The sequence below is a fragment of the Crocuta crocuta genome, unplaced genomic scaffold, assembly GCF_008692635.1.
Source record: "Crocuta crocuta isolate KB4526 unplaced genomic scaffold, BGI_CrCroc_1.0 scaffold113, whole genome shotgun sequence".
NCBI classification, from domain to species: Eukaryota; Metazoa; Chordata; class Mammalia; order Carnivora; family Hyaenidae; genus Crocuta; species Crocuta crocuta.
The window spans coordinates 6,074,953-6,086,559 of NW_027530368.1; the positions used below are offsets into that span (position 1 = coordinate 6,074,953).

Below are 11,607 nucleotides of genomic sequence, written 5' to 3' on the forward strand. Positions count from 1 at the left end.
AGAGTTTGGAAGCAGGGGAAAGAAAAGGTAAAACAGAACTGCCGTACCTAGGACTGAAGGACATTTGATCGTTGCTTCTCTGGTATCTGTCCTCCCTCTCCTTCTTCCAAAACTTTCCTTTCTGTTGGGGATCCCTGTGGTTCTGAAGAAAGGGACCCTACCTTGGTTCCAGGGGTGGTACAAACTAATCAGTGGTCACAGTGATTGGTCCAAGAATAAGAATGTGATCTAACCAGTAAAAAAAGTGGATTTTCTGATTTTTCATAGGAACGGTGAGCTAAAGTTATTCATCCTCTCTCTCTACTTACATGTGTGCTGAATAAGGATGCACATAGTTCCTTCGTGGGGACAGGAGCCAGTCTTAGGATAATAATGACCCCTCTCAGGACAGAATGATGAAAGGATATTGGGTCATTGGTGACACTGTTGACATTACTAATGAGTCAAAGCAGTAATCTTATCTAAATCCATCTCTTCTTCTGGATTTTTCACTTAAAGAAGTCAGTAAGTTCTCATTACCTTTTAGGCTAGTTTGAGATTATGTTTTCAGGTACTGGCAAACTAAAGAATCCTAACAGATACAAGGATATATATACATTGTTGTGTATGTGTAGAAAACCTCTGCTATATAAAAAAATTACCACTTTTTTCATCTAAGAAAAATCATTAAAATCAGCAAATTCATGGAGGCAGAGATTTAAAAAATCACATAACTGGAAACTACATCTAGGTTTAACATGAGAATCATTTGACAGTTTCATTCTGAGTTTCCTGAGGTAAAATTACTTACCTGGAAGTGTACTATGTCTATATGCTATCTTGTGCTGCGGATTCTTCCTAAAATATAAAAAAATAAAGAAGGCAAAAATAAGATCTATTTTTCCAATCGCTAAAAATTTGTAAGACTATTTAAATTAAACTCAAACTCTCACTAACCTACAAGTAAAATTAGATCCCAATAAGTGTCTTATTGAAAAGCATTTGCTTTTTTGTTGTTGTTATTAACTATACTTACCATGCTGTATGAAGCATTTGCTTTTTAATTACAACATTTATGAAGTGCCTACTACATGCTGGGCATATTTCTAGATGCAAAGATATCCTGGTGAACCAAAAATTTTCCCTCAAGACTTACAAGAGAAAAACAATGTAAGACAAAAGAGAATGTATCATATCCCCAAAATACAATATTGTATTTCTAAAATGTCAATGCCATATACCACATATATAAAAATATAATGTAAAGTAGTATATAAAACATAGAACACAAAGTATCAAATATGTGTGTGTCTGTGTGTGTGTAATGTCTAAGAGGATACTTTTAAGGCTCTTCTTGAATCCAAAGACAAACGCATTTAAGTCATGTCTCTAAAGATTGCCAGTTGTTATGAGGAAACAGAAAAGTTAATTTGCACTGAGAAATTCATATGACATACTCCAAAGTCAAACGGAAACTACTGCTTGGACATCTATTTTTATTATATGTACTTATGATCTCTTCTATTATTTTATTAACTAAGTGCTAATAAAATAGCATTTAGCTAATTAACTGCCCAGGCAGCACAAAATCCAAAGCAGTAACCAGTCGATCATGATCTACTTGATGAGTAGGCCCTCTCTCTGGGGGCTGATACAGGAGAGCTGGGGGACACTGACAACAGCTGTTGTGAGGATTCATGAAGAACACAGAGTAAGTCCTTAGTCTAAGGACATGATAAATTGTAAGTAATTAATGTTAGCCATTGACACATCCATCACTGGTTCAAGAAATAGTCATGGGGTGCTAATTGCATGTCAATTTCTGTGTCAAGCGTTGGTGACATTTCTTATTGCTAAGATCTCTTCTTTTTTAAGATAGCTTTTCCTACCATATGAGCATTCAATACAAATTAAGATTACAACCACACAGTTAATTAGGGTCATAACTCAACAGTTTTGAAAAGTAGAAAAAAGATTCTACAAAAGATTGTGTATTTGGGATAATTAACCCAAATCTGACCTTTTAATGGAAAAGAAACTTCAAAGTTGAGAGAAATAAACTGGACAATTTAAATGTGGTGAAGAAAGTGCAAATGAACAAAGCTGCAGTGATAATTTACGGGAAGACCTTTCCTTACTGACTTGTTTAATTTAGCCTTAATTAAAATTCAATTAATGCTGGACAAGTCAGGGGAGGAAGAACAGAAACATGAGGGACATTAATATCAAAATTATTCTTCATCAATAATCTAGAAAAAGACTGTTGGTCATTTGCGATTATTTTTGGTAACCTTTTAAAAAATCTGTGTGTGTGTGTGGTAAAATTAAACACACTGGTACCTTTTTGTTTTGGAAAAAAATATCAAACATACCCAAAATTAGCAAGATTAGTACACTGAAATTCCATATTCATCAAGATTCATCAAATGTTAACATTCTACACAGATGCCCCTTTGTTGTTATTATTATTACCATTTACAACCTTTTGAGATTTAAAATTTTTCTTTTTTTTTAATTTTTAAAAGTTTATTTTGAGAGAGAGAGAGAGAGAGAGCGCGCGCATACAAGCATAAGCAGAGGAGGGGCAGAGAGACGGAGAGAAAGAGAATCCCAAGCAGGCTCTGCGTCATCAGCACAGAGACAAACGCAGGGCTCAATCCCATATACCATGAGATCATGACCGGAGCCAAAATCAAGAGTTGGACACTCAATCCCCTGAACCACCCAGGTGCCCCCTCTTCTTTATTATCCTGAAACACATCCATAATTGCACTCACATATCCCACCTACATAATCTAACTTAACATAGCCAAACTGTTTCAGAATGAAAGATTTCTAAAAAAAAAAAAGTTAGAGCAGAAAAATGCATTATGAAATTTTTTACTCAGAAAACAAAGATTTTCAGCTCCATGGACAGATTTTCATCTGCCTTAGAGAGAGAAATGTTTCTTTGAGGCTGTGATAATAGTTTCCACCCTCTTGTAGAACTTGCTATTTTAAAACAAGCATATAAGACTGCAATGGAAGGGTACTCTTCCACATTCAGAGGCCAAACTCTATCTTGAAAACAAAGAAAAACTATTTTCTGTGATAAGTTCAAAAGTTTCCTGTTTAGGAACTTTGGGATATATACTTGGAAATATGGGATATTTCCAAGTATATTTTCTTTGTTGATGATAAATATAGCTCTCAGCATTGACACACTTTAGGAGAAAAATGAGCCGAAAAAGTAAAGATAGTATATCACATGCAAAAGCACACTCAAAATAAAAACAAATTTTAGACATGTTTTGCTTATGTAACAATTTAAATGTTAAAAAAAAAATAAGTATTCTGAATGTTAAACTCTTAGCTTATCTTCTTCTTCAAGGTGCCCATGATCCCAGTCTCAACCTTTATCTGCAGCCCAATCCTTCCTTCATTTCTACTCTGGAAGAGTAGTTTTTAATTCTTTGCCATTGATAGGTACTTGTTCCCAGCCTTTTTGCCAAGAATGTTCTAACTAAACATTGCCTAAGTTCAAATCATACCTCCTTCAAGAAGGCAATGCCAATAATCACAGGGACATAGACCTAGAATATATTATCTATATCTACCATTTGGTACTCACTGCCTAATTTCTTATGTTGTCATCTAAATTTTCAACACAAATGTGTGTGTGTGTGTGTGTGTGTGTGTGTGTATGTGTGTGTTTTACCTCTATCATCCATCAAATCAGCCACTGGAAGCCATGGAGTTTTTCTTATACCTTTTAATATCTTTTATAGCAAGGTAGCATTCAACTGTAATAGTAACAAATTTATCTATTAGAATATAATCAACTTTTTCCCTTGAAAAAAGTTTTTAATTAAGCTTTTACATGAGTTTCCAAAATGATGGAATATTTTATATTTTTCTATTTAATAAGAAAAAAAGAAACTTGTTTTTGCTACCTTTACTATTATTTCTTAAGAAGATAATTGTTGAGGAGTACCAGGGTGGCCCAGTCAGTTGAGGGTCCGACTCCTAATTTTGGCTGTGGTTATGATCTCACTGTTTGTGGGTTTGAGCCTCACTCAGGCTCTTCCCTAACCTAAAGGTGCACAGCCTCCTTGGGATTCTCTCTCTCTCTCCCTCTCTCTCTGCCCCTCCCCTGCTCAAGCACATGCACACACGTGCTTGCTCTCTTTCTGTGTCTCTCTCTCTCAAAATAAACTTTTAAAAAATTTCAAGACAATTGTTGAAAAGAACTTGAAAGAATCATTTCCAATACAAATAAAAGTTTAATGGAATAAAGAAAGCAGTTTCTAGCAATTTCTAGACTGATGATAAGTTTTTTGAGTTCATGTCAATACTTCATTTTTTTTTTTTAGTAAATCCTAATCGGTGGATCCTGATGTTTTCAGATATGTCCTTTGAAAGGCAGTTTTTCTACGGGAAAGATGCCAGAGAATGCCTACTCTATTAGGTTGGAAACAGTGTCAAGTGCTGAAACTGGTTTCCATTCACACTTACAAAGTTAATCATCAGAGTACTCACTGAACCTTTTTATACAAACCTAAGCCTAAAATATGTTAGAATTTCCTGCCATTAACCATTCATATTACTTCCCCAGGAAACAATGAAAATGTAACAATCATATTAAGCAGACTTCACTGCAATCAGTTTCCTGAGATACTGACTGCTCAGCATCATAAGACAATTAGTTCTAGTCAATTGTGAAAGGAACACAAGAACACAGAGTCCTTCACAAATGACAAATGCTTAAGAGATGGATGCCGCTGTGTCTTGGATCGGTTCTCACTTGGCTTGTTAAACTTTGGATCACTGGCATTGCTGTGGAAGGGGCTCAAGTTTCAGGATCAAAAGAGCTGATTGTGAATTTGAACTATGCCTTTTACTGGTTGTGTGATTCAGGACAAGTCCTATACACCGTCATCATTTACTCATCTGTAAAGCAGGGATAGTACTGCTTACCTCACAGGGGGTTGTTCCAAGGGTTAAATGAAGTAATATGTATAAACACTTGTAGGCTATTACCTATTTCAGGTGTCAGCTATTTTTATAAAAATAGAAATTAAAGGGGCACTAGTCGGTTGAGCATCTGACTTTTGATCTCAGTTTGTGAGCTCAAGCCCCACACTGGGCTCACTGCTGTCAGTGCAAAGACTGCTTTGGATCCTCTGTCTCCCTCCCTCTGCCCCTTCCCCACTCATCCTCTCCCTCTCTCTCTCCCAAAAATAAACATTTTTTAAAAATTAAAAAAGAAATAGAAATTAACTTTACTTTTAGATACCTGATTTGGCTTTCAGTAATACATATTATTATGACTGAATATTGTCCCCATACTTCATATATTTATAGAATATTTTCTAACATTCACATATGCATATCTCATTTTCAAAAATCAGTCATTTCATAACAAGGCAGAATGTCTTTTTCATACAACCCTGGGTTGAGGCTAAGTGGCAATTCTGTGCAGCTCTATGGGGGCATATAAGCATCTGAAATAACTTTCAAGGATAATGTCAAATTTCACTCAGGATTTTTTTCTAATAATGAATGGAAATATTTAGAGTTCATTCATAAAAGATTTACATCCAAAAGTTTTGTGGGAAAGTACTGGGAGACTTTGATTAAGAAAACACGACAGGACTTAATCTTAGAGAATTACTCCTGGGAGGCCAGGAGGAGAAACAGCGATATCTGTTAAGAAGCTATTGCAGTAGTTCAGGTAAAAGATGGTGGTGGTTATGATTCAAATAGTAGAGGCAGGAGAAGTAAGAAATGATCAGAGTCCTAATATGTTTTCAAGGTTAAAATGGCAAGAACCACTGATGGGTTGAATGAGGCATGTGAAGAAAAGAGAAGAAGCAAGGCTGCTTTTAGGCTTGGGACCTAAACACTATGTGAATGATAAAGTCATTTATACAGGTGGAGAACACTTAGGAAAGAGTTGTTTTCTAATGATAAAAATCAAGAGTTCTGTTTCAGATGTAATAAGTTTGAACTACCAACTGTATGAGTCTGGAGCCATTAAACTGAATTAGATCTTCTTGGGAGTAAGAACAGAATACAGAAGGGCTGCAATCAGAGAACTGAGCCCTGTGGCTCTGTGATAATTACAAGTAGGGAAAAGAAGAGACAGCGAAGAAGGCTAAGGAAGAGCAGCCGGGAATATAACTGGTCTGGCTTTATGAATATGAATAAACTGCTCTCTGCTCTGGATATCCCCACTACTGAGTGCAGGACCCCAGAACACAAATGATCCAACCTCTGTGTTTTCCATGTTTTCATGAGGAGTTGAAGCCCAGAAAAATCAAATGACACACAAAGTATTGCCACAGAGTTAGTATAACCATCTATAACCTAAGTCTGCTGACTTAAAAACCCATTATCTCTCCACAGTAATGAAATACCTAAAGACTAACTAGGCAACGGTAACAAGAACAGAATAATACTGTTTATTTTTGTTTACCTCCAAAGATTTGATAACTTAATACCAAAACTTACTCAAAGTTTTAAATGAACCTGAAGTACTATTTTACATCAGCTTCTACAATAGTGACTAGGACACTGGATGCTCAATATTTGCTCAATAAATAAGTGATCATATTATTATTTTTGTTTTCACTCCTAAATAATTTATCTTGGATTTTTGAAAGTCATCATCGATTCTAAAACCTAAAGCAGAAACATGAACCCTATTGCAGCCCCTCTGGAAAACAGTGTGGAGGTTCCTCAAAAAATTAACAATAGAACTCCCCTATGACCCAGCAATAGCACTGCTAGGAATTTACCCAAGGGATACAGGAGTGCTGATGCACAGGGGCACATGTACCCCAATGTTCATAGCAGCACTCTCAACAATAGCCAAATCATGGAAAGAGCCTAAGTGTCCACCAACGGACGAATGGATCAAGATGTGGTTTATCTATACAATGGAATATTACATGGCAATGAGAAAGAATGAAATCTGGCCATGTGTAGAACATGGATGGACCTTGAGGGTGTTATACTGAGCGAAATAAGTCAGGCAGAGAAGGACAGCTACCATATGTTTGCACGTATAGGAGGATTAGGAGGAACTGAACAGAGGACCATGGGGGAGAAGAAAGGGGGAAATAGGGGAGGAGAGGGAGAGAGGCAGACAATGAGAGACTCTTGAATGCTGAGAACAAACTGAGGACTGATGGGTGGGGGGGGGAGTGAAAGGGGGGTGATGGGCATGGAGGAGGCCACTTGTGGGGATGAGCACTGAGTGTTATATGGAAACCAACTTGCCAATAAACTATTTAAAAAAAAACAAAAACATGAACCCTATGTTACCAAATATCTAAGTCTCAAAATTTAGGAGAAAAAAAGAGTTAACAAATACGGTCTTTATGAAATAATAAAAGAGTAAATCATCATAAGATAATAGAAAGTAGCCAATTTTTTAATTGACTATCATTACAATTTACTATCTGTGCCAAAAGAACTCTGAAATTCTTATCTATGTGCAATTAACACTAAACAGAACAAAAATAATCAAATTTCTTATTATTAAAAGAGATGCATATTCAAATAAAGGACCAACAAAAACAAAACCACAGAAGACATTCCAGTACACTTTTTCAAGGCTACAAAAGTATAACTGATGTGGTCACTGCTACTTCTAAATGAAGTTTAAAAAAAAGTATAGCCACGTCTTATGTAACACTGCACAGCTAAGTGGGTATATTTAGTCTAAGATATTTTCTTCTAAGATTATATTCTTACACATGATTAAAGAACTGCAAGCATGGCAAACAATGACAGGTTACTCCTTCTGTGTGCAGATCCTATAAAAATGGATTAAGACGCTATTCTTAACGAAAAATGATTGATGGGTCTCACATGATTGATTCTGGGAATCTCAACTGCCAGACAACTGAGTAGTTTTTCCCTATTAAAACCTATTCATTTTGCCTCAAATAAAGTAATGGATTTACAGTAAACACACCTTCCTAATTTTTATGAAGTGACTCCCCAAAATCAGTATCTCCTGGCTTGAAGCATACATCTGCATATATGATCAATTAAGATAATATTGCAATAACTTGGAACACTTTTCAAAAATAGGAAATAGCACAAAATTTTAGATCATACCTATAAATCTGGATCACCAAATAACAAAAGATAATGAATTTACTATCAAATATACTTTTTAAAAAATGAATTATGCTTGTTGCAAAACACCGTGTTCTTTCAATTATACAGATCATGTAGATCCATTACAATGAGAGCACTTATTGTTGATAACTAATACACTTCCTTATGTAATCCCTCTTAGAAGGTATGATAATTTAAAAAACTAGAAGTAGGTCATTAGCTTCCAACATCAAGGCACATTTTCATTTGCATAATACATACCTGCCTTAAGTTTTGTAAATGTGTGTGTTTGACTTTACATTTTTGCACTAAATTGGCTGAAGATGGACTCTATTCATTTTAGTGTGCGTGTGTGTGTGCGTGTGTGCGCGCGTGTGCGCGCTGAGGTTAGTGCTTAATTTAACAAACGAGAACAGGAATAGCGTACTGCATAAAATCCTATTACATACCAGAGGAAAGGAATGACTCAGAGGCAGGTGCAGCAATCACTAGGTTATATTAGATATTACGTATCTAATGTTCTAATTCAGACAAGTACGTTAAGCTAATCAAATACATTAAACTGAGCAAGTCTTCTGACAGACCATAGTAAACGGCTCAAAAGGAATAAATCAGATTAAATGGGCAAGATACTTAAAATAACATCAACTATTTCTTTTTGTGAGGTTTAAAAAAGTCAAATGTCTAAGAAAATTTTAGTAATGCCTGTTGTCCAGAGAAGAGTAAAATTTAATAATTAAATCTTTTAAAATTATTTGCTAAACTGTATTTATTTTGAGAGAGAGAGAAGGCACATGAGCAGAGAAGGGGCAGAGAGAGAGGGAGAGAGAATCCCAAGCAGGTTCTGTACTATGTAGAGCCTGATGTGGCGCTCGAACTCAGAAACCATGAGATCATGACTTGAGACCAAATCAAAAGGTGGATGCTTAACTGACCCACCCAGGCATCCCCGAATCTTTTTTTTTAACATAACCTCTTATATAGGCTTTAGGAATCTTTATTTTTACTGAACTATGCATATAATATGTGATTCGCATTGGTTTTTCTGTTTTGATAGAATGGCTGAAAATGAAATATACCCATATACGTACATTTTGGTGTTTTCATATTTGCCTTCTCATGATAAAAATTTTGGCAGCAGACAACAATACTTAGAAATACAATACAATACCATATAACTTTAGGTAGCTGACATAGTATTATAAGACTATTTAGTGTATTGTACACAGTTGAATATATCAAAAAGAGAAACTGACTTGCACACATTCAAGGAATTAGAAGATAAAACTAGAAAGCAAAAAGAAAATAAAGAGGTGCCTGAGTCAGCTGAGTGTCTGACTTTGTCAGGTCATGATCTCGTGGTTCATAAGTTTGAGCCCCGCCTCAGGTTCTGTGCTGACAGCTCAGAGCCTGGAGCTTTCTGTGTCTCCCTCTCTCTCTGACCCTCCCCTGCTCACACCCTGTCTCTCTCTCTCCCTCAAAATAAATAAACATTAAAAAAATATTTCTTAATAAAAGAAAAGAAAAAAATCAACCTAGTATTTCACATGAGAGACTAATTGTTTTTACTTTAGGATAATTCTTATCCTGTTTTGTGAAGGCAAATTTTCAAAGATTAAAAAGCAAAGATATTTCAGCTCATAAATTTCATCTTCCTTCCAAATGTAGGCTTATCACATCTCTACTTTCAGAATATGTATATATATATATATATATATATATACATTCACATATCTAATAATTTTCTAAATATAATAATTTCTGGCTAATTTTTGTGGGTTATTTTATGATCTGTGAGACATCAACATTTTTCTTCTATGGCTCTAGGAAAAAATCTAGCATGCATTTACATAAAACTTGCTTTCAAGCAAACTAAATTAGAACATTTTATCATTCTGATACAGTAGGCTTCTATTCTAGCACTGTAAAAGTAAGGAGCCCTGAGATGGTGCCACTCCTGCCTGAGGTATCACATCAGCAAACCAACACTTAGATAATGTTCGTGTCCCTATAAATGCTCTGTTTGACCAGAAACACAATATATCCAGTCTGCCAATCCCAAATGCCATACCACCTCTGGGCTCCATACTTACTTCCTTGTTTCTTCTTATCTCAAATAAGGTTGACTATGTGGCCCTAGCCAATCAGATATTTTCTATTTTTCTCTTCCTTGTTCTTTATTCTTTATCCTCTAAAAGCTTCCCACCTTGCAACCCATTTTGCAGTTCTCTGAATGGAGACCATCTGCTTCATGAAATGTTAAATAAGATTTGTTCATATTACCTGTCTTCTTTAATCATTTTTAACAGCACTAAATGGTATATGGCTTAACAATAATATACTCTCACAAATCAAGATTGTTAAAGAGTAAACTGCTAAAACTAAAGTGATATTATATTATGATAAGTGACATATCTACTAGATGATGTTTTTTGCCTAACTAATAGTAATAATGTGACCAGAAAAAGTATATAAATATATATCATGCTTCAGTAACTAGGTGTGATCCAAAAAATTTTCATTGATCTGAAAAAGTTACAATTTCTTCAATCAAAGTACCTTATCTAGAGTCTTTTTTCTAACTCCATAATGATACTTTGCCATTTGAATAAAAAATAACCACTACTGGGGCACCTGGGTGGCTCAGTTGGTTAAGCATTTGACTCTTGATCTCAGCTCAGGTCTTGATCTCAGTTTAAGCACCATGCTGGGTGTGCAGCCTACTTAAAAAAAAAAAAAGAAAAAAAACACCTGTTAATACTTTAGAAAGCTAAGAATAACAATGGTGGAGTCAGGCCAAGCCAAGAGAAATGCTGGACTCGAGGAGAGAAAAGACTGGGTTTTGATCTCACTGACTTTGGAGTCTTAGGCAACTCACTTAACCTTTCTAATTTCCCATTCCCTTATTTGTAAAATAGTAGTCAGAGTAAGCAATCATATCTAACATTCTCCAAGAGTCTCTCTGAACTGTAATTAAAATTAACAAGGGAAAAAATTTCTTCAGATTTTTGTCTCCAAGTTGAACCAAGACACCAAGCAGTTCAACAGATGAAAAAAATGAACTCTGTGTATATATAAATATATTTAGACATAGATCTGAAAGTTTCTATTAGCATATGTGGATCACTGGCATTTTCTCTTGACTATTCACTCCTCTCACTTCTTTTTAAGAGACTAATGAGATGGAGGCAGCAATTTTTGACACCATTTTTGACAGTATTTGACATTTGATTATTTTTAGGAAGTTTTGTATTTTATGTTCATTCTTCTCAAGAATAGGCACATTTGGGGGCGCCTGGGTGGCTTAGTCGGTTGAGCGTCCGACTTTCGCTTGGGTCATGATCTCACGGTTCGTGGGTTCGAGCCCCGCGTCGGGCTCTGTGCTGACTGCCAGCTCAGAGCCTGGAGCCTGTTTCAGAGTCTGTGTCTCCCTCTCTCTGACCCTCCCCTGCTCACGCTGTCTCTCTCTCTCTCTCTCTCTCTCCTAGAAATAAATAAAAACATTTAAAAAAAAAT

General features: G+C 35.7%; 1 protein-coding gene across 4 annotated transcripts in view; it reads right to left on the minus strand.

Annotated features, from left to right (window-relative positions):
• Window positions 1-11,607, minus strand: part of APLF (aprataxin and PNKP like factor) — an 81,901-nt gene that overhangs the window by 9,105 nt on the left and 61,189 nt on the right. For all 4 annotated transcript variants that reach the window (XM_077766382.1, XM_077766383.1, XM_077766384.1 and 1 more), the window contains one exon: window positions 791-837. In XM_077766382.1, the coding sequence (XP_077622508.1) occupies window positions 791-837 (47 nt within the window). The remainder of the gene's footprint in view (window positions 1-790; window positions 838-11,607) is intronic.